The 21,703-nt window shown below is 44.5% G+C and overlaps 1 protein-coding gene and 1 long non-coding RNA gene across 4 annotated transcripts in view; one reads left to right on the top strand and one right to left on the bottom strand.

Annotated features, from left to right (window-relative positions):
* DPP6 (dipeptidyl peptidase like 6) overlaps positions 1–21,703 on the bottom strand; it is a 570,302-nt gene that overhangs the window by 415,463 nt on the left and 133,136 nt on the right. The window contains exon 1 of one of the 3 annotated variants that reach the window (XM_054634797.2): positions 7,551–7,844. The exons of the other annotated variants lie outside the window; for them this stretch is intronic. Coding sequence (XP_054490772.1) covers positions 7,551–7,751 — 201 coding nt within the window. The 5' untranslated portion in view covers positions 7,752–7,844. Of the gene's footprint in view, positions 1–7,550; positions 7,845–21,703 lie in introns of those variants that run through there. 3 annotated transcript variants of the gene reach the window in all.
* Positions 7,597–8,925, top strand: LOC143695701 (uncharacterized). The gene is made up of 2 exons (XR_013185209.1): positions 7,597–7,736; positions 7,841–8,925. It is a non-coding gene; the product is annotated as an uncharacterized LOC143695701 (long non-coding RNA).

Raw genomic sequence — 21,703 nt, 5'->3', positions numbered from 1 at the left:
CTCTGTAATAGCTGAGCTCTACTAACAAGTAGCTTGTTTAAAGTAAAATAATTTACACCTCCTAAGTGATAAACAATTTAAAAACATATTCAGTTTTCCTCAGCAGAGAGTCACAAAATTGATCTTTTTCTAATTATTTCATACACTTCAGTACCTCTGTGTAAACTTAAATGTTTTCAGAGTGAATGAGGACCAGACCCCTCTCTGTCTCACTCCCTGCCTCCATATTGCAAGTTCTCTGAGGCTTAAAAGCTGTATTAATCTTTGCTGTAATCTTTGGGAAGACTTTCAAGTGCTATTTTGACAAAATAAATGATGAAATATCTCTAAATTAAAGTGCTTACAAAAAAAGATGCAATTAAATCTCTGGTTGCATGTGGAAAATTTATGTTCCCAAACACTCTGCAGGTGGAAGGACTTGTTGTGAAGGACTTCTCTTTCCAGCACAGAGAAACCACTGCCCATTCCCCCTTCAGAACACTTTCCTGGATTGTCCCACCACAGTCTCCCTCTGTTCCCTCCTGCACAGCTCTGTGCTGCAAAACATCCATGAGCCCACTGCTCATTCCCACTCTCTTTTATAGTTCTATACTGGCAGTAAAGATTATGGCACAGTGATCTATTCCTATAGATGAATGCAGTGATCTATTTCTATAGATGAATGCACACACTCAAAATATGCTTTAACTCAGTTAACTCACCCACACTGAATCTTACCAGTACCAAACACCCACAACTTAATGGATACATACAATATTTTCAAAAGTGCATATATCAGTAGAAAAAACGAATCCAAAAATGAGTATTTGTGCATCTAACGAGGAAATATATTTCAGTATCTGTTTTTGCTTTGACCACAAATCTTTTGAAACACTTTGAAATGACAAACCTAAATTTTCTGAGTGTACTTTTGAAAAGACACACTGTATCACAAGCAATAAATAAAAATCAGTGAGTGAAAGAGGCTTTTGGAAAAAAAAAATTGGCTTTTTTTTTGCTTTCCTTTGGGAGAAAAGAGAAAAACATTCCCTTAGAAGGAAGGTTTATTTCTTCCTCCATGTACTTAAACTATTGCTGAACCCTTTCTTATGAAAATATTTCCACCAGAAGGTGAAAAAGAGAGTTACAAAACTGCCACCAGTTCCAGCAGACCTAGAGAAGGCAGGAAGGAGCTGAAGAACCCCCACGTGTAGGTGTGAGTGTGTAAACAAGGGGGTGGTTGATGTTTCCCTGCAAAATCCAGGAAAAGCCAAGTGCTCCATAGGAACGATGTGATCACCACACGCTGCCACCCCTTGGTCACGGGATGAAAATGTCCACAGCTCACGGCCCCGTGCTGGGAATCATCCTGCTCTCCAGGCAGAAATCCCCCCAAAATCAACCTGCAGTTCATGAACTGTAATGGGAGGGTTTGCTGCACCAGCACAAGGATAAATATATTAGCCCAAAATAACGTATAGGTTTTTATTTCACAGGACAAAATCTGCTGACTCTCAAAGAGAATTTTCCAAGCTGGGATACCACCCTAAGGACTGCCTTCAGTCTGGCCTTTCCTAAAACAAAAATACACACAAATGGCCAGAGAACAGCACATACTCACAGATTTATATTTCCCCCCCCCCCCCTCCTATGTCTTTAAAACCCCTTGGAAACCAACTTGAGCTGCTCCAGCCCTGGGCTCAGTCTCTGCTTTCTGCACTGGAGCTCCCAGCTCAGAAAGAGAAATAACATGAGCCGAGTACTCCACATGAAGCACCCCAACCTATGGCACAGTTCACTACTATTAGAGAGATGATTCAGCCTCTTCACACAGTTATTTCTGAATACTTAAAAATACATTTGCTCTGTTAGATTTTCTAGTGTGTGCATCATCACCAAGGCTAGGGAAGGCTGCAGAAACAGAGGCTGGTTTTAAACTGGCAGCAAATATCATAAGTTTGTTTAATTATAGATATAGCCATAAAGCAAAGTGTAAAAACTGTATCACTTGCAGATCAGTGTCCAGTATTCAGTAATCACAAAATATATGATGAGATTCTGTGCAAATATAACCCATGATTTTATAAGGTTGGTAGCTATTCCTTTTGAAGGAAGTAAGCTGCAAATTTTGCTCCTTTCAAAAGGTGAGCTTACAGAATATCAGCAGGGCCTAAATATTTCCATGGAAATATCCATTCCCACTCTCTGCATCTTAATGGCTGGAGGATAACTGAGTTCAGCTCCAAGAACCCACCAAGAAGATTCTAGGAAAATCTTACCAACTTGAGAATAGGAGATTCTTACGGAGTTAAACAGTTGGTTTTGTCCATACACACAGCAGTACAGATCTATAGATAGACTACTGGTACAATTCAAGTTGTTATAGCTTACAACAAATTCAGGGTTTCTGCAGTCCCACAAACTCCTCTATATAATCAATCCATTCATCTCTTTAGGAGAAAAACAGCCCACTTTTGAAATGCCTGTTGCCTGAAGCTCAGGCCTCAACATTTCTGAGGATTCTGTCCCTGACACACATTTCTAGGAGGCAATATCTCCTCCTGTTAGACCAATAATGAACTGAAAAGTAACACTTTCAATTACATGCAACAGCAAGTCTGCTGTACCAAATTACTTTTTTCTTTTTTATACTGATGGCTTTGATTCTCACTTTCTCACACTCACTCTGTTAACAAAGGATATTTAATTTACTAAGTCCTTAATTTATCTAAGCACAAAACACAGTTTTACTGAGGCATCTCAAAATGATCTGTATTTATATCTGAATGAAAACCTTCTCAAAAGGTAAATAAGTCTGAATAATCAATTACAGAACTAATAAAGTATAATATATGGCCAAATGTAGTTTTAGGCAAATGTAGAAAAGAAAGAAAAATTCAGAATTCAGTTATTGAAAGAATATCAGAGGAATGAAAGGTTTTGTACTTTGGGACTGGCTTTTTTTATATGCTTAGGTCTCCTATTAAAGCAAATAAGAGTTTTGGCTGAGTAATGAACCTGTAAGAATGCAGCACGTGGCTTTTCATATAAAAAAATGTTATGATATTTCACTGGAGGATTCAATATTTTTAACAGATAACTTAACAATTCACTTTAAAAAGTACTTCTGTGAGTGACTTATAAAATGGATCAATATTCCACATTACAGGAAAGTGTTGAATTTTTTATGCACCTGATTAATGCATTGTTATCATCCCAGTAATTAAAAGGAGCGGTATTACACACAATCAGCATGATACATCTTACTCAGCACCTCCTGGCAGTTGCCTGCAAAAATTAAACTCATTAATCACTGTGATGCCAAGAAAGAAGCCTGGAAAAGATGAAGAAGCTCTATTTTATGGGAAAACAGTTCTCAAGTCAACATGTAGGAGAAAATCCCTTCCACTGTACAATATGCAAAGCATTTCTCTCATCAGTCTAAAAGGTAAACCAATCAAAATTACCATTTAAAAGGTAACCTCATCAATCTAAAAGAGAGAATTATGCTAACAAAATCGTATAACCTGCTATACCACCACACTGAACTGAATGAAGAGTTCTCAGAGACGTTTCCTCATCTAAATAAATGCAGTAAAAAACTAATTTTATAACAAGGTAAATATGTATTCTGAATTTTGTTTAAAGCTGTTGCAATAACTTTAATATCAATGATGCCACTGAGCAAACTAGGAACTGTTTTTCAGGGGTCATTTATATAGAACCTAATTAGATGAACAATTAACATGAACATTTTGCAAGACTTAATCCAGGTTTTGTTCAGTAGTTAGGTCTACTATATATATTTTCTCATATACCTGCCACGAGTTGAATCAGAGTAAAAACTTTAAAATTCTAAAAATCATAGTAAAAAAAATAACATTCAAAAGAATGCTGTGACCTCTACTTTGCTGTATTTTTCTGTTACTAAAATAATGTTCTCAAGTGTGTCTCAATGGTGCCTGTAGGTCAGCAGTTGTCATATAAAATCATTACTGGTTTTGATTTGAATTTTCTTAGAGAGTTACTACCTCCTTTTAACTCTTTATAGATTTCAAGCAGTATTTTTCCATCAGTAGTTCTTCCAGTGGACAGAATGCTTACTTTCAATACTGTGACCTTCAAAGGCAACATCCTGTCTTTCCCTCTGTTTTGTTCTGCATTGAGGTCTGTGCTGGTCCTTAAAAATACAGCACACATATTTCAGCAGGAAAAGTCATCATCAGTAACCCATAAAATGCACTCAGTTCTCTCCCCTTTATTAATCACATGACAAAGTTAGGAACAGAACAGTCTCATTCTCAGGTTGCTTTTGATATTTCCAAGTGTGGGAAGGGAGAAAACCCTTTGTTTCTATATGTTTAAGTTCTAGATTCTCCTAATACATTGGTGTCAAAAGATGAAAGAAAAGATGAAAGACAAGGTGAATGTCCCAGTTGTGCAAGACAGAAAACAGAAATCTAATCTTAGGAGAGAGTTTCCAGTGCTGTCTCCTTAAGCCTTTCCCCATGATGAGCAATAGCACGTACTCCTGGCACCCTGCACAATCAGACCACTCTCCTTGGACCTGTCCCGTGGTCTTTGCCAGCTCTCTGCCTTACTTCCCCCCTTCCCTCAAGGCTCTCAGGCCCAGGGATGCATTTGCTCATCCTGAGCGAGCCTGACGGCTGCCACTCTGTCTCTGCTGCTGTTGCCACAGACAAGGGCGGGAGGTCCCTGTCAGCTCGCCCCAGCATGGTCCTGGGAGTGTTTGGAGAGCAAACAGCTCCTCCTGACCCCGGACAGGAGGGGTTCGGTACCCTGGACAGCTCCTCCTGACCCGGGACAGGAGGGGTTCGGCACCAGGTACTCCTTCTGACACAGACAGGAGGGGTTTGGTATCGCGGACAGTTCCTTCTGATCCAAGACAGGAGGGTCTCGGCACCCCAGACAGCTCCTTCTGACCAGGGACAGGAGGGTTCGGCACCGTAGACAGCTCCTCCTGATCCGAGGCAGGAGGGGTTCGGCACCCTGGACAGCTCCTTCTGATCCGGGACAGGAGGGGTTCAGTACCCCAGACAGCTCCTTCTGACCCGGGACAGAGGGGTTCGGCACCCCGGGCTGCTCATCCTGACCCGGGACAGGAGGGGTTTGCAACCTCGGACAGATCCTTTTGACCCGGGACAAGAGGGGTTCGGCATCTCGGACAACTGCTTCTGACCCGGGACAGGAGGGGTTCAGGACCTTGGACAGCTCGTCCTGATCCGGTCAGGAGGGGTTTGGAACCTCGGACAGTTCCTTCTGACCCAGGGACAGAGGGGTTTGGCACCCCAGACAGCTCCTTCTGACCCGGGACAGAGGGGTTCGGCACCGCGGACAGCTCCTTCTGACCCGGGTCAGGCACCCCGGACGGCCGCCCCAGCCCCGCTCCGGTTCAGCACCGCGGACACCTCCAGCCTCCCGTCCCCTCCTGCCGGCGCCTGGCCCCGCGGGCCGGACCCCGCTCCCTGAAACACGCGATTTAAAGACGATTTCCACTGGTTTGGCACGACTTCATCCTCCCGACCTGAAGGACCCTCTGCCAGAGACCACCAGCTCGGGTTTCCCAGTCTCTGCTGAAGGACAACCCTGTGAACTACCGAGCCGCTTTCTCGGACAGGTTGCCCCCTTTAGAAACAATTCACACTAATTGTCCACGTGCGTTAAAGAGTCACCCCAAATCCCTGCTTCTGGGCACAATTTTTTTGCACTTCGTTGCAAAAGACACCAGGCAGGCACAGACAGCAGCGTCCCTCAACAGTGCCCAGCAGTCACTGGGCACCCACACAACTCTGATGGGATGGGGGAGAATCGGAGGTGGGGAAGAAAAGAAAGGAAAAAAAATAAAAGAAAGAAAGAAAGAAAGAGAGAAAAACTTTCCTTATAGAAGTTTAAGGATATTCTTATTATTACTATTCTGGAGCCTATCAGCAGAAATCCCTTGCACATGCTAAACTGCAGGCTTTCCTCTGCCTCCGGACTCAGAGCTTCTGGTGACCAGAGAAGCGGCTCCAGACATCTGCTGTCTGCAAGTGCAGGAAAGCGAAATTAACACAATGAGGAGAATGTGCCTGAGCCCAGCCCTGGAGGTGGCACTCCGCTGGCTCGCAGCGACACCTAGAGCCCAGCACACGGCCGGGAAGGGCCCCGTGTCCCCAGCCACACCGGGAGAGAGTCACCAGGGGGTGCGGGCAGCCGGGGAAGGGCCCGTGTCCTCCTGCACCTGGCCAGGGCCAAGGGACAGCAGTGCCAGGATCGTTGCCGGTGAGCGAGTCACAGGAAGAGTCAGCTCAGGTCCCTGTCACTGCTGTCCCCCGGGGCTGTCAGCATTCAGTCACCTCGGGGAGAGGTTTAAGTCGATTGGCCCCATCACTGACAGAAGTGCTCTTGCTCTGTGGACCATAAAAGTCTTTACAAAGGGACGGGAGAATGGACAGGGATTTAAAAGATAAACGGAGGGCATTTCCCTGCATACACAACTCTCTCCTCGGAGTGAAGCAGCCCTGCTGTTGTGGCTTGAAGCTGTGCCTTGCTTGGGGAAGGCTCCCAGAGCCAAAGCTAAACCCTGCTGCAAAGCTAACGCGTCCCACTCGGGCAAGAAGTATTTTTAACAGACACAAACATTATTCCCAGCTGCAGCCATTTGCTTCCCCTTGTGTGTGCTTCCACAGAGGCAAAACACACTCAAATCCCTCTGCAAACCTAACACCAGCCAGCCATGTGGAGCCACACGTTTTGATCTATCACTGGCCCTTGTTCTGAGTCTGTCCCCCTCCTCGACACCCCGGAGGAACTAGGGGCAATCGACCCAGACTAGTTTAACTCCATCGGACACAGCAGGCAGCCAGCGGCCTGGATTAGTCACTCGTTACTAAGGCGATATGCAGATGCACCCTTTGAAGGAGCGGAAGGTGCGCGGCCGAAGTTTTCGGCTTCCCCACGGGGGCCCGCCCGGGGGAAGCGGGGAGGGGGGACAGAGAGACCCCGAAACGGCTGCTCAGGGGTTAAAAAGTTTTCCTGCTGCCAGGTTAGGAGGAGGCTGACAGGAAGGCGAGGAGGGAGGGACAAGGTGAAGACTTCTGCCCCGGGAGACTGTTAAAGGGTAAAACACGGAATAAAAATTAAAAAAAAAAATTAAAAAATAAAAAAGGGGATGGGGAGCCTTGTCGCGTAGCTTGGAGGCAGCAGGACGGAGCTGGCACCTGGCGTTTCCTAAGGTGCTGACCCCGCGCCCCGCAGCCCCGCTCCACGGGAGCGCAGAGCCGCGCAAGGAGCTCGGTACCGGCGAGAGCTGCGGGGCCAGCGCGGGGGCGGGCGGGTCCCGGCTCCGCTCGGCTCCCAGCGGGCTCCGTCCCGGACCATCCCCGGCACTCCAGGGCAAGAGGAGCAGCGCAAACACCCGCCTGGAAAGACGAGCGGACAAACCGCAAGAAATCGCTGCCAGCTTAGAGGGGCACACAGCCATCCCGCAGGACAGGGGGCGGGGAGGGGGGGGCACCCAAAACCCAACCCAAAACCCAACCCAGCCCCACGCGAACCACAGCGGCGCTTACATCCTCCTCCTCGCAGTCACTTCGCGACTGGTACTGGAAGCGGGGCCGGCTGCCTTCCTGTTGCAATGGACGCGGGGTCTTGCCGGCAGCGCCGTCCTCCTCGCTGCTCTGGGCGCCCAGGAGGTGACTCGCTTCGGGGGGAACGGGGAACGAGCGGGAGGTGTTGATCTTCCCGCTGAACCGCTGGTACAGTGAAGCCATGAAGTCAATCCGCGGGAAGCGAGGGAGAGGGAGGGCAAGAGAGCCGCTTCTTTTTTTTCTTCCCCTCCTCTCTTCTTTTTTGGCTACAGCATGCTACACGAGGGTGAGGATCAGTCCCACATCAGTGGGAGGGAGAGAGAGGGATGCTGCTCCCCGGTCCTCTGCACCGGCGCCCGGAGAGAAGCCGGGGGGTTCAAGAGAGCAGAGACGGGGGAGTGATGAGAGGAGGAAGAGAGAAGATAGATAAATAAATAATAAAACGCAATCGAGCCGTAACACCACAGGCCCCGGGAATGCTGCACCATCCAGTGTTGGGAAGGGAAAAAAAAATAGAAGAGAAAAAAAAATAACCAAAACACTCCACGAAGACGTACCCCCGATAATGGCGCCTGAGTGGATCAGCATTAAATGTGCTTTGGGGGTGTGCGTGTGTGTTTGCAAAAGCAGGGAGGAAAAAAAAAAAAAAGGAAGGGGGGCTGGCTCAATCGCTGGCTGTCAGCGGCTCCCCAGGCAGAGGTGGCGGAGCAGTCGCCTCCGAGGTCGCATACCAACAGTGTGCACAAGCGAGAGGCAGAGTGACAGAGTGTGTGAGACGGAGTGGAAGAGGCTGGGAAGCCTCATTCAAAGCACGTTGCTCTTCTTGGGAAGGAGGGCTCTTCTACGATCATCTCCTTTTCGGTACCTTCTGGGGCTGGGATTTTTTCCTGCCTATTTTTTTTTTTTTCCCGGGGAAACAACTCAAAAAAGAAAAAAGAGGAAAAAAAAAAAAAAAAGGCAACAGACACCTGATCGCCAGCCGAGAGAGAGAAAAAAGAGGTGGGGAGGGGGAAGGCGAGGCTGGGAGGCGGGACCGGCGGCTGGAGGGGCTCTGGGAGGCCGCTGGGCGCGGAGTGGCTCGGCCCCGAGGAAGGGGCGAGGAGAGGGAGGGCGAAGCCTCCCCCCTGCCCTGCCCTGCCCCAGCGGGCTCAGCCCGGCAAGCGGGCACTGCCCGGGGCCCGTCCCTCCGCCCGTCCTCCTTCCCCCCACGGCCGGGGAGAGGAGGGAGAGCAGGCGATGGTTGCGGCTTTTTTGGAGGTGGTCGTTGTCGTCGCTTTTTAAAATAATCCGGTAAATCGCGTCTCTTACTATTTTTGTATTAATTCATTTTTGCTGCATTAAAACGTGCTTCAGCGCCCCTCAGTGGAAATCCGCCCAAAGCTGCTCCCGGCGGCTCCGGCCGGGGATAAACAACCGCGATCGCGGCGGCGGGGATGGAGCGGGGCTGGGCTGGGGCCGGGGCTGGGATCGGGGTTGGGGTCGGGACACGCCGGGAGCCCCCGGCACGGCCTTTGCTCGGGGCCGCCGGGCCCCGCTCGCCCAGCCCGGGAGCCGCGGGCGCCGCTCCGAGCTCCGGGCGGGGACGCCGGAGCTGCCAGCGGGGACACCGGAGCTGCCAAGCGCTTGGGGCCCGGCCCGGGCGGGGACACCGGAGCTGCCAGCGGGGACACCGGAGCCGCCAGCGGGGACACCGCGCACGGCCCTGGCGGGGACACCGGAGCTGCCAAGCGGGGCACGGCCCGGGCGGGGACACCGGAGCCGCCAGCGGGGACACCGTGCACGGCCCGGGCGGGGACACCGGAGCTGCCAGTGGGGCACGGCCCGGGCGGGAACACCGCGCACGGCCCGGGCGGGGACACCGGAGCTGCCAGCGGGTTCCTGCCCCGCCAGCCCAGCGCGGCTGCGGCTGCTCCGGACAGAGGGTGACAGTTCCTGTTGCTCCAGCACCAGGCACAGGGGTTTCCATAGCAACAGATGCTTAGGTTAAAAGGAAAGTGGCAGAGGTGGTGTCCCCTCTTCTGCTCTGCAAAATCCTCCCCTTTGACCTCTAAATTTGCCAGAGTTATTGGGATCACAACACACAAAGCACAAACCGGTGTTTGCTCCTTCCCATTGAGAAACTTGCTGCTTTAGAGCACACAAACTTCATTATAATTTAACTAGTGGATTTTATGGGCTAAAATTCTGTTTCTAAACACTGTTCTTGCTTAAAGTTTTAGTTGTTAAGATAATACCATCTCTAATATATGTCATTTCATCAGTCTTAAAAAACCCACTTCAGTAGATCATGTATACAATATTCTAGAGTGCAACGATTCCCCCCTCCATGATTTCAGTAACTGCCTGATCAAAAATCACTTTGTGTCTGAATAGTTTCATCCACTCCTTTTTATTTGAGCCTTCAAAGTCAGGCATGAAATGTCTTAACATTTAGATGAAAAGGGAACCTTATCTCATCAGGAGAGAAAACAAAAACAAGTGCTCTATCTCCTTCCTGATGGAACTTCAAAGAAGGAATCATTTTGATCTTCACAACTGAGATGCTGACATTTAATTAAAAAACAAGATGAGCACACAATGCTCTGAAGCAAAGGTCTGGCTTCTAAGTCATAGTGACATCCATCATAACAGAGGTAACTTTCCAAAAGCCACTTGGGCACCTTGTAACTTCTGTTTCAGGCACAAATAGATTACCAAAAATCTGGACACATAGCTCAGCTAAATTCCACCTCAAACTGCATTAATGATATTTGGAATAGTCATGGCCATATGATATTTGTAATTGGTGACAAATAGCACTGGAAAAAAAAAAGGAACAAGAGAATAAAATTAAAAGAATACATTTTTAACTTCTAAGGAAAAACTAGGACACAAAGGAATAATCAAAGAAAGCCACAAAAAGGCAAGACAAAACCACTAGGCAGGAAAGAACAACAAAGATTAAATGTCTGAATTAAAAAGTTTCAAAGAAAGTACAGAAAAAAGAAAACATTCAGCATCACAGCCCAGTTCAAAACCAAAAGAACCTCTAAGGACCAATTCAGATCTAAATACATTGTGGGCTTAATTGTTAAGAACCAAGATTTCACATAATTGAGTTTGCTTAGTCATGCACACATATATTGGACATGTATGTGCGTACACAATTCCTGGAAAAATTATATTAGGGGAACACAGAATTGCAATGTCAAATACTTGAAAAGCTCAGTAAAAAACAAACAGCCAAATGGTTCTCATCCACCAAGAGATCCTGATCATGTAGCTTTGGGCTGTGATTCATTCACCCAAAAATACATAATTACAGCTATTTAAAGGCACTTCTGATTCCAGCTCTCCCCTCCATGACAAACCAGGGACAGAAGAAACAATTTAATGCTGCTTTCTGGTATCATGGTGAGTGAAGGATGTTTGCACCAGTTGGGAACTGCAAGACACATTTCTGTCACCCTGTTCCAGCCAGAGTGACCTTGTGTGGAAGGGCTTTGCAGGCAGCTGGAGGCAGAAATATCTTAAATAAGCCCCTGCAACAAGATGCACCAGGATCAGTCTGTCAATGCCATTGCTGAAAGCAGGAGGATTTTTCTGAGTCATAGGGACCCAGATGATTGCATTAGAGACTCTGGAGAGCACTCCAGCCTGCCAGGGCACAAGTTAGCTCAGGATGTCCCTGCAAATGTGTTATGGTAGCCCTGGCTGCCTGCTAGGGAGGGAGCCCAGGGCTCCTGAGGCTCTGCTCAGGGCACCTCTCCCCTGCACCTGCAAGCCCTGGGTAATGTGCTGCTCATCTGTGCATGACTGGGAGCACAAAGTCCTCTACAATGTCCTGGTTATGTGACCAGACAGTGGCACACAAGCTGCACAAAGACAGGGCATGGAAAACATGGAGCCAAAGCCAAGAAACACAGGAAACATGGAGACATGGCAGCAAAATGGCACTAAACAAGCACCACTTCAGGAACTGGGGTTGTATTGCAGCTAAAGACCTTCCCCGCCCATGGCAAGACTTGAGAAGTGAGCAATTTGTGTTATGAAACATGTGTAAAGAGGCAAAATATTTCAAAAGTACGAACATAAGGTTCTTGTCTTTAAACACACATCCTGCATGTAAGGAAAATCCTTCCCCTAAACCCTGCAATGAGGTCCCAAGATAAAAATCAAGGCATTTCAAAACAAACAGTGTCCTCAAGCGTCTTTTAGTTGTATATTTAATTCAGTATCCAAAGTTTTGAAGGGAGGTTTGATTCCTAACCAGTGACATTTCCATCAAAATAAAGTGTGTTAGTTAAGACATTTTCCCTGCAGCACCAAAGTATGTTTTACTGACATTTTTAAAGCATTCAGAAAAAAATGATACTTTTTTTTCTCCCCATGTTGTATAAATAAACAGCGTGCCCATATTTCAGCACTATTAATGTAACACAATCAAAAGCAGGTCAAACCCAAGCCCTTCTGCCTTTAAAACTTTACATTAAATATTTGTTTTCAGACAAATCAGCTCAGAATAACACTGGCAAAGAAACAATCCTGCAATATTACTCCTGGACATTTTTTATTTAGATATAACTTCTATCTGTCAGAGAATTCATGCATTGTTATTCATGTTCCATTCCTCTTTCTGACAAAGCAATTTATGAGCTTGCCATCTAAATAATATAGAGTTTGTTGCAGACAGAGCTAAACATGTTTCTCGTTTTCAAGTGGTGATAGCTATTAAGCAGCTGATTAGTGTATTTTTTCAACAGAAGATTTTTTCAACAGTTCAAGTACACTTTTTATTATTTGAACTATTATAGTTTCATTTTCCAACAAGCTTGTAAAGGAATTTTACAATTTCCTGATTATTTTTTTAATATCACTCCCAAAAAGGCCAAGTTAATATTTTCTCTTTAAATGACTGTATTTATTAATATAAAACACCTGGGGTTTTTATAATAGCAACTGTCTAGGCACTAGAGAGACAAAGATACAATATTTTAACTCCTAATACCATGGTCAGCCAAGATAAAATCATCCAGCTCATGAATCTCTAATGGCCCCAGGCTTATGCCTCCTATACATCTGCTGCCTGGTGTCAACTGGAAACCCAACCAAACCAGAACAAGAATTCCCTTTCCTGTGTCAGCCCCTGAGGACACACTTGGTCATTCATTTAGATTTAATGAGTGTGCTGGGGGGAGCACTGCACTGTGGCAAGATGTGACAGTAGAGCTGCAGAGGGGCACTGGACATTGTAGAGTTGGTAGGCTGAGTGCTCACTTTCTTAGCTCATCATTTGTGCCAGCAGCATCTCAGAGCAAGTGATAGAGAAATGCAGCATTGGCCAGTGAGTGAGGACATAGAGATGCATATTTCTCTCTGGAATCACACACTATTCAGAAAAATAACTATGCAGGCCTTATAATGATTAAAAATAATTAAAACAAATTAAAGCTCCTAAATGAACAAGGAAGCTCTGCAGGCTGGACTAAGAGAAACATTGGTAAAATTAGTTAGCTGGGCACCACAAGAATAATGCAGTCTTCCACAAGTGGTGGAATGAAGGCTCTTGTGGGGAATAGAAAACACTGATTCTCAAGTACTGGGAATAATAGACAATTGTGGCTACACAGGATACAAGATTTTGGGGGAAAAAGAAAGTAGGCTGGAAGAAAAGGCTCTTCAGGAGAAGAGATTGGCCCAGAGGGAGCCAAGAAAAAAAAAAATCAGAAGCATATAGAAGAGGCAGGGACACAGTGAAGTACCAGGAGGGCTGAGAGAAAAAGGAGATGAAGATGAGTGAGGTCAAAGAGGCAGAGAAGAAATGGACCAAAACTGTCAGAGATGGAAAGCACCAATGTGCCTGGGGAACAGGGAGCCAGGCTGGGCTGGTACAGGGTTAATTGGAGCCACACAATGGAGCCTTGTCCAAACCAGGGAGATCAGCTGCTGCAGAGGGCAATTCCAACACCTGGGGGATGAATGTTCTCTCAGGGGTCAGCAAGACAGGTGATTGGAACAAGTAAGAGTCCTGGTACCCACCAAGGCCTAATTAAATGAAATCAAGAGCAGGTAGCTGAATATCAGCAGGTTCTTCTCTGTAGTGTGAGCAGGACTGTGTCCAAAGGAAATGGGTGAAAGTCCTAATGCTGAGGGCACTTATAAATAGCCTGTATGAGGCATTAGAAAATGTGCTGTAAGGCATAATCCTGCCAACTGGAAAAAGTATAGATCACATGACCAAGAAGGTCTTTCCCATATGTTTTTTTTTATGATTTTGCAGTTGGTGCAGAGGTGATGAAAGGCAGGAAAAAAAGAAACCAAGACAGAAGAGAGGAGTTGGAAACAATGGTTGTGCAAGTGCTAAAAAAGGTGCTAGAAAAGGTTATGCCAAGCCTAAGGAAAAGAAAATACTGATGTACATGTGTTTGTACAGCTGCACACCACATCAGGGTCCTGGCTTAGCCCCATAGCTGGTACTGACATCCATACCAATAGAATTTGTACTGCAGACTGTCTTTCTTGTCTACCATTAACATTCTGTCCTTGGGAGCTTTATCTGAGAGAAGTTAGGATGAGATCCCAATTCTGTGTCTCCAAGAGAAGCCAGGAAGTGGAGCATTACAGATAAATACATCTTTCTTTGGATGCCATGAGCTGCTGGCATCCATGTGAGACTTGGCCAACATTCCTGAGCTGATCTCCAACAGGCACATTCCTCTCTGCTGTGTAACCTGCCAGGGTTTGGTACTCAAGTCAGATATGCCATGACAGCAACCAGGTTGCCTGATTAATCTGACCTCTCAAGGGGGTTTTCAGAAAGAAAAGGGAACATATTTGTCTTCAGAAAGGCAAAGCAGGCTGTTGGAGGTCCATCAGAAATGCAACCATCTTGCAAAAGCATCCCTCTGTCACCTCAGACAGACTGACCCAAGGCAAGAGATACACTCAGCCCTAGATGTGAAAGGTTCCTGCTCCATTTGTGTGCGTGAGCCACATCTGCACATCCTTAATTGCCCAAGGTGGGAGAAGCTGATGCAATTCCTGCCTAATTCACCACTGTAAAATTGGCAGCACGCAGAAGCAAAATACCTTGGAGAAATTCTGAATTTCCACTTCCCAAAAAGCACTTGTGCATGAAGAATCTTGGAGAAGCAGAAGGAATTTAATGAGTTAGCATTTCAAATGCATGCCACAAGATTCAAAGGGAGCAGACAAGACAAAATAATTTAACTTGAAGACTTTTTTTTTTTCTAATACAAAGATTTCTTTAAACAGATCTGACTCCTTAGACGAGCTGTCACTAAATTCACAGGTTTTTTGGTTTTTTTTTTTTGTTGCTTGGAAGAGAACTAAAACCTAGATTTACTAAAAGACTCAGGGGATGTAATGACACAATTTTAGGTTTTGGAACCCCCCAGATGAAAGGAAACCCTAGAGAGAAATATGTATATGCAAGGAAAAAAGTATATTTGGAGAAGTGGACATCTCAAAAGGCTACCTTAGGCTAACCAAATATCCTCCCACTCCTTTGTTCTGCTTCTGGCCCTGCCAGACATATGTTTCTTCCTCCAGTTTGGCACAGATTCAGCATATTCAAATGTTCTTCTCTTGCAGCATTTAGAGAGAAAGGAGCAATAATGGAGGTTTGTAAAACCCCTCCCTGTGAGGAGCATGTAGGATATTTTCTAGGAATAAATACCAGATCAGGCAAATTTAAAGGCTGTAGGTACAATTCATCCCAGTTTCTGCCTCCCAGCAGGATTACAGGCAGGTGAGGAGCTGTTGTGGGATGTCTTCATGGGCAGTTCTGAATATGCAGAATTGACACTGGGGCTGCTTGAGGAGGTTTCCAGGCTGAACAGAAAGCATCTGATGAGTTCCAGTCATCTGGAGCTAAGTAGGCTGTGAACAGCAGTTTTATAGATCACAGCTCTAGATTAACTGTCTGAAGTCCCCTGAAATCACCTTAAAGTAAATAATGTCATTTTGGATTTGGGACTAATTTAAATTGGTTGATATTGGTGCTTCTTCACTCTCAGTGCTGGTGCATGTTCTTTCCTGCCTGCCTCTTCACCTTCATAAATTGATTGAGGAAAAAAGCTTACAGGCCTGCTCATTGTTTTTAAAGCACAAATTACACAGTTCGTCCAATTCACCTGTCTCAGTAACATAAAGTCAAAAATGGCTGAGGAAGTTATTTTAAAGGTTTGTAAATGTTTCTGGTCAAGTGCCATTATGTAACTACAAATATACAGAATTATATGTGGCTGTCAAACAGTGCATTCATTTTTTTAAAAGATGGGAGACACAAGGACAAGAATACTGAATTGGAGACTAATAAATTACATCTTTACCAGTTTAAAAAAAGTTTGTGACCAAAGATGTTTAGGGTCAATAAACAAGCCAACCAATGAGAGGTTTTCATCTTAAACATCTCTTAGGATGTACCTGGATTAAACTCACCAACATATGTGCTTTTTTTTAATTTTACTGCACTCTTTCAACATATGCCAGAGGCACTAAACTTTGCAAGGGTAGTCAGCAACGTGAGGTACTGGAATACACACTGGAATTATCAAAATCAGATCAGTGATGATATAATCAATATGAGCTGCTGCTGCTTTGGAAAATTCCAGGGATATTCACATGAACCTTGATGTATTCACTGCATGAACCTAAATTTGGGGGCATTATATTTCTAGTTTCTAGTTAAACTGACAGATCTTATTGGCTTGTTAAGTAATATCTTTAAAAAACAAATAAACCCAGTGCTTTGTGAAACAAGGCAGGCACACACCTAGTCACTCCTGATTTAGAGATAGATCTATAGATAGATAGATCTATATTATTTTCATATGACAAGGAATCATAAAAGCATGTCAAGTGAACTGAGGAAAGTATTTAGAGATGTTCAATAATTTCACCACACAGATAAAAGCAATTCAGGACTCCACTAAGTGAGAAAATACAGACTGCTTCATCATGATCTGAATAAGAGTGTGACAAAGGCAATCCTGGAAAATTCTGAATGCAACTGATCATTTCAAACCTCTAGAAAAGGTTTGCTCTTCCGGAGAAAAATAATTTAATTCCCTCCAAATTATACAAGAGCATTCAGATTCTCCTATTCCTCTCCACAAAAGCAGACAAACAGCAACCAGGCAGCTGAAAAATGTCACAAGAGGGTCCAAAATGCAGCTGTTGAGTCCATCATAGTTTCTGCAACACAACTTCAGCAGCACAACCAGAGCAGCATTTTGTAAAAACATCAACACCTTAATCCAATTGTTGAAAATTGAGGCCACCATGACTCAAAGAAGTAACTTCTAATGAAACATCACTTGATACACTGGTTGATGCCAGCCCTCCAGGAACCTTATCAGCAATGGGCAGAGGGAACCAGCATCACCATTTATCAGGAATTTATGGTTCGTAAATCACTGAATTGTTTCTCAACGCTACATCTTCAATGATTTTATATAAACAACCACAGTGTAACCTTATTCAACTTCATGAGGCCGAGAGAATTTTAAAAAATTTCCACATTTTTCTGTGGAAATTGTTTATTCTAGCCATTATTCACCAATTGAAATATATCTTTGCCTATCCAGTGACTTGGCAAAACAGAATGCGCTGCTGATTCTGGGGGTGATAATTATAGTGAAAATTTCCTTTACTGAGAAAAGAGCACCCCCATTCAAAGGTGTCTGTCCTTCTATTGGTACTGCTTGGTATTTTTGGAAGTGGATGATGCTTCAAAAGCAACGAGCACGGCCCAGTTGTGTCACCCAGAAACATACGGGTCCTTGAAGATGGAGCACACGTGGTACCGACACTTGCGGCGCATTATGACAAATGCAGGCAACAACTTGTCAGAGGTGGAAATGTTTGCTGGAAAACAGAGATGACATAAGCAGAAAGTAGGACAGCCACCCCAAAATGGGGCAAAACTATGTTTTGGCTGGAATAGGACATGCAGGAATTTAAATGACCGGGGATTTTCCTACAAAAAGCATCTGTCGTATCTTGAAACGCACAGCGCTTTCTTTGTGTTAAAGAATTTGCCAGAAAGTTTTGGAAACTGGCCTGTATCAGGGCTCAAGTCCAATAAGGAATATTTGAGGGAGCTGAAGGTGTTTTTCTGGAGGAAAGGAGGCCCAGGGGAGATCTTATTGCTTTCTACAGCTCCCTTGGAGCAGGTTGTAGCCAGGTGGAGATTGGTCTCTTTTCCAAGAAACGGGATGACAGGGAACAGTCTTAAGCTGAGCAGGGGAGATTTAGACTGGATATTACAAAAGATTTCCTCATGAAAAGGGATGTCTATCTAGCACTGGACCAGGCTGTCCAGAGCAGTGGTGGAGTCATTCTCTGAAGGAATTCAATAGGTGCAGATGTGGCACTTGGGACATGGTTTAAAGGTGGGCCAGCAGTTGGGATCAATGATCTTTTCCAAACTAAACAATTCTATGATTACATGATCCTATGAAAAAGGAGAGAAAACACCTGAAAGGGTCTCAAATCTTCGGAATTGCCCAGCCTCTTAAACCTGAAATAGTGTGGCTTTTCAGAACACTCATGGAGGCCTATTTCTGAATAAGTACAGTGGTAATCATTTAATCTTTGGTCTGCTTTTGCCAGGGAGCTGCAGAGGAGCCCTGCTTTATCTGGGATGCTCCTGATCCAGGCATGAGGGACTCCCTGTGACCATGACTGAACCTTGACAGGGATTCTCATGCTGAGCTTAGCTCCCCCCTCCACCACAGGCAATTCTCTAGCCAGGCCACCTAGTTTAAGAGGCAGCAGAAGCTGCCTGCCCTGCCACCTTGCAAGCCCCACACGTGCCCCAAAATGTCACAAAATAGGTTTGTGGGTCAGCTGCAGTGTGGGCTGCCTGCACATCCCAGCTTAGTACTGCAGCCATGGTGGGAGAGGCCCAACTGCACCTTTCTGCTTATTTTAGGAGCAGCCTAAGGCAAGTTTACAAAGCAATCTCTCTCTTTTGCTACCAGTAGTGCTTTTCTATAGGCAAAAAATACAATAAAGATCACACTGTGATTTCTAAGCTGACAGCAGGCCTTTAAGATCAGAGCACAGACGTTAAATTAAATATATTCCATCACACAAAGTTTTTGTCTATTATATAGCTCATATTAGAAAATAGTTGTCATTTCTTTATCAGATCCCTTTGGAATCACACTGCTGTTGGACCCTGCCCTCTACTGACATGCTTCTCTTCTGAACACAATGCAGTCTCTTATAGAGATGGCAACCTAGATGGCACATTTAAAATGAGTCTTTTTTTTCAAAAGAGAGGTTAAAAAAAAGACAGCAGGACAAAGTTTGCAATTCTAGTGATGTCTATTTTCTATGTCAAATAGCTGAGAGAGGGCAAAAAAGAAAAAATAAATTTAAATTAAATATTAATAATAATCTGAAGAAAATTCATTTGGATCAATACAATTTTATAAATAAGAGTCTGGACTGCCTTCTACCCTCCAGAAATAAAACTGAATTTTTTATCATGTTTTTCAAGCCTGTTCTCTGAGTTTGATCCAGAAAAGACACCAGACATGGAACAAAGGGATGAAAATCTAGCAGCTGTGCCATTCTGCTAACCCACAGCATTAGCACACAGGGCACAAAGCAGCTCTGGGGGTGAGGGAGCACTTCCACTTCCCCACCCTGTGCACTGTGTCCAGTACAAATTAAGTGGCAAGAGAGTATCTGTGATACCTGTTTTCACTTAAAGCCCTTAAAGCAGAGACAACACCCATTAAGACTTACAGTAAATTTTTGAGATGAAATTTCTCGTCAGTGTTTTAGAGGCCAGTGGAGCTGAGGGATTTGTTCGTGTAGGTCTGTCCTGGGGGCAGGAGGGTGCACAGGCCTTTTGTCCTTTGGCCTTTTATTTTACAGGGTAATGACTCTTGTTACTGGGAAGGCTCAGCAGAATTAGAAGGAGATGAAACATCAGGAGAGGTGCTATTTGCTAATTTTGGAAGCAACAAGGCCCCAAACCAGGGCTATTCATCTGATCTGGTGCCCAGCTGCTTGTTTAAAATAGGCAACTAATGGAAAAAGAACTAAACCACATGGATAGCAAAAAAATTCCTTAAGAAATGGCATTCATTCTTCTTAAGTCATTGCTATAGATGTCACTGGGGTTGGCGTGTGTGCTCAAGAAATTATGTTTCTTATGCCACAGTTGTTCCATGTTTGTACCACAGTCTGAGGAAAACCCTAAGTGCTGGTTTCTCTTTCTATAGGGTTCTCAGGTTATTTATTCTAGCCAAAAGCCAGAATTACTGCAGGCACAGAGAACACTTTATATCCTCCATAAAATCATTTGACAATCCAAGGAAAACTTCCCTGAGACTGTTGTGCAGATCCCAGTGTGATTAATTGTATTTAGTGGGTACTTCACCTGAGTAAGGACTGCAGGGTCTGACAATACCTGAGCATTGAAATTATCCATAAGCCTAGAAATAAATATATGGGAAAAAAAACCAAACCTGTAAACACAGATCAGCATCACCACTTGAGGGTGCTGCAGTAGTTCTTAAGTTTCAACTCAAAGATGTGCTGCCAAGCAGGTACTGTACACAGAGCTACGCCACAATAATTCACCTAATTACCTCCTTGGAGGCACTCAGAGCATTTGGAGCTAAATTAGCACAAAATACTGCTGAACAGGAGAGCCTCTTCTGAAATAGAGCTTTAAAATCCAAAAAACCTTCCTAACCAACTGCAGTGACAAAATAGGATTCTCCTTCAAAAGAGCTGGGAAAAGGAAAAATTATGTCCAACATAAGAGGACCCTCAATTACACAAGCACATGCGTTTCCAGCTTCAAGAAATTAATTACAAGTATAAATTCTCAGCTCTGCACACACATTTCCTTTGACTGTAATACAAGTGAGTATTTTTCAAGGCATATCAAATTGATTTTGCTATAAACTATTGCAGGATTATAGCCTCTTTGAATAGTCTCCACTACAGGAAACACACAGAACTGGTCTCTGTGGGAAATATATTGAATAGTCAGTAAAACACAAAGCAATATCAAAATACAGTAGAAAACGTTCCAAAAAAGCCACAGCAACCTAAATGAAGAGCCTGTGTCAAACATAATCTAGGATTCTCCTATTATGTAGAAACACCTTTCTATAATAATAATAAAAAAAAACATTATTTGCTTGTGAGGATATAAAAACATGAAAAAAAAATGATAATGATGTATCTTTTGAAATGTATGAAATCATTTTGTATGTAAAAGCAGAGTGACTGAAATGAGATCTCATTTGTAAAGTTTGCCCAATTGCAGTTTTTTAATCTGACTCTTCTCAGGCACTCAAGAGAGCTGGTCAGGAACTATTTCGTGATACTCTTGGGAAATGCTGACCCATCCAAGTTAAACTGATGGTGGTAAAACAGCTAGTTTAGAAGAAAATTCCCTGATCAAAGACATTGGTGGAGGGGGATTTATTACTTAAGGTAAGAAGATATAAATCAGCCACTTTCAGCCTGAATATAACAGCAATTTATATCCCAAAGTAAAGTGATTTTGAAATTTGAATGAAGAATGGGAAAAAAAATTAAATCATTTAAGTTGAACCAAACTAATTTGACTCTTTGGCTTGGCACAGAGCAGACAATTGCAAGACTTATCACCCAGCTCAGCAGAAAAGTTTTTGAAGCCTTGAAGCCTTAGTTTCTCTCAGCTCTGACCTCCTCACCCACTAGATGCTCTGAAATTTTCTTTCTGAAACTATTGGAAATGATGATGATTACCTGGACCTTGACCTTGAAGTCAAAGTGCTGCAAAAATCATCTGGAAGAGTAAAAGTGCCCTGGTGCAGGGCTGAGCACAACCTGCAAACTGGTAAGCACTGTCAGAACCCAGGACATTGCTCTGGCTGCCCTGGGGGACTCCAGACCCTGGCAGGGGGCTCAGAGACCCTGGCACAGAGTCACAAACACCTGTGCCTTTGATTTTAACCCATGGAAACAATTACCAACTTTGTGTGAAGAGTTACAAGCCACAAGGGTTTGAATAGAATGATAGTGAATTTGTCACAGGGGGAAAAAGTAGAATTTTGGGGATTTAGAATGGGGGTTCAAGAGGCAAGATGGAGGAATCTGGGTGTGTCCTGTCT

This window comes from Agelaius phoeniceus, chromosome 1, assembly GCF_051311805.1.
Source record: "Agelaius phoeniceus isolate bAgePho1 chromosome 1, bAgePho1.hap1, whole genome shotgun sequence".
NCBI classification, from domain to species: domain Eukaryota; kingdom Metazoa; phylum Chordata; class Aves; order Passeriformes; family Icteridae; genus Agelaius; species Agelaius phoeniceus.
This window is presented reverse-complemented; position numbering and strand designations above follow the sequence as displayed.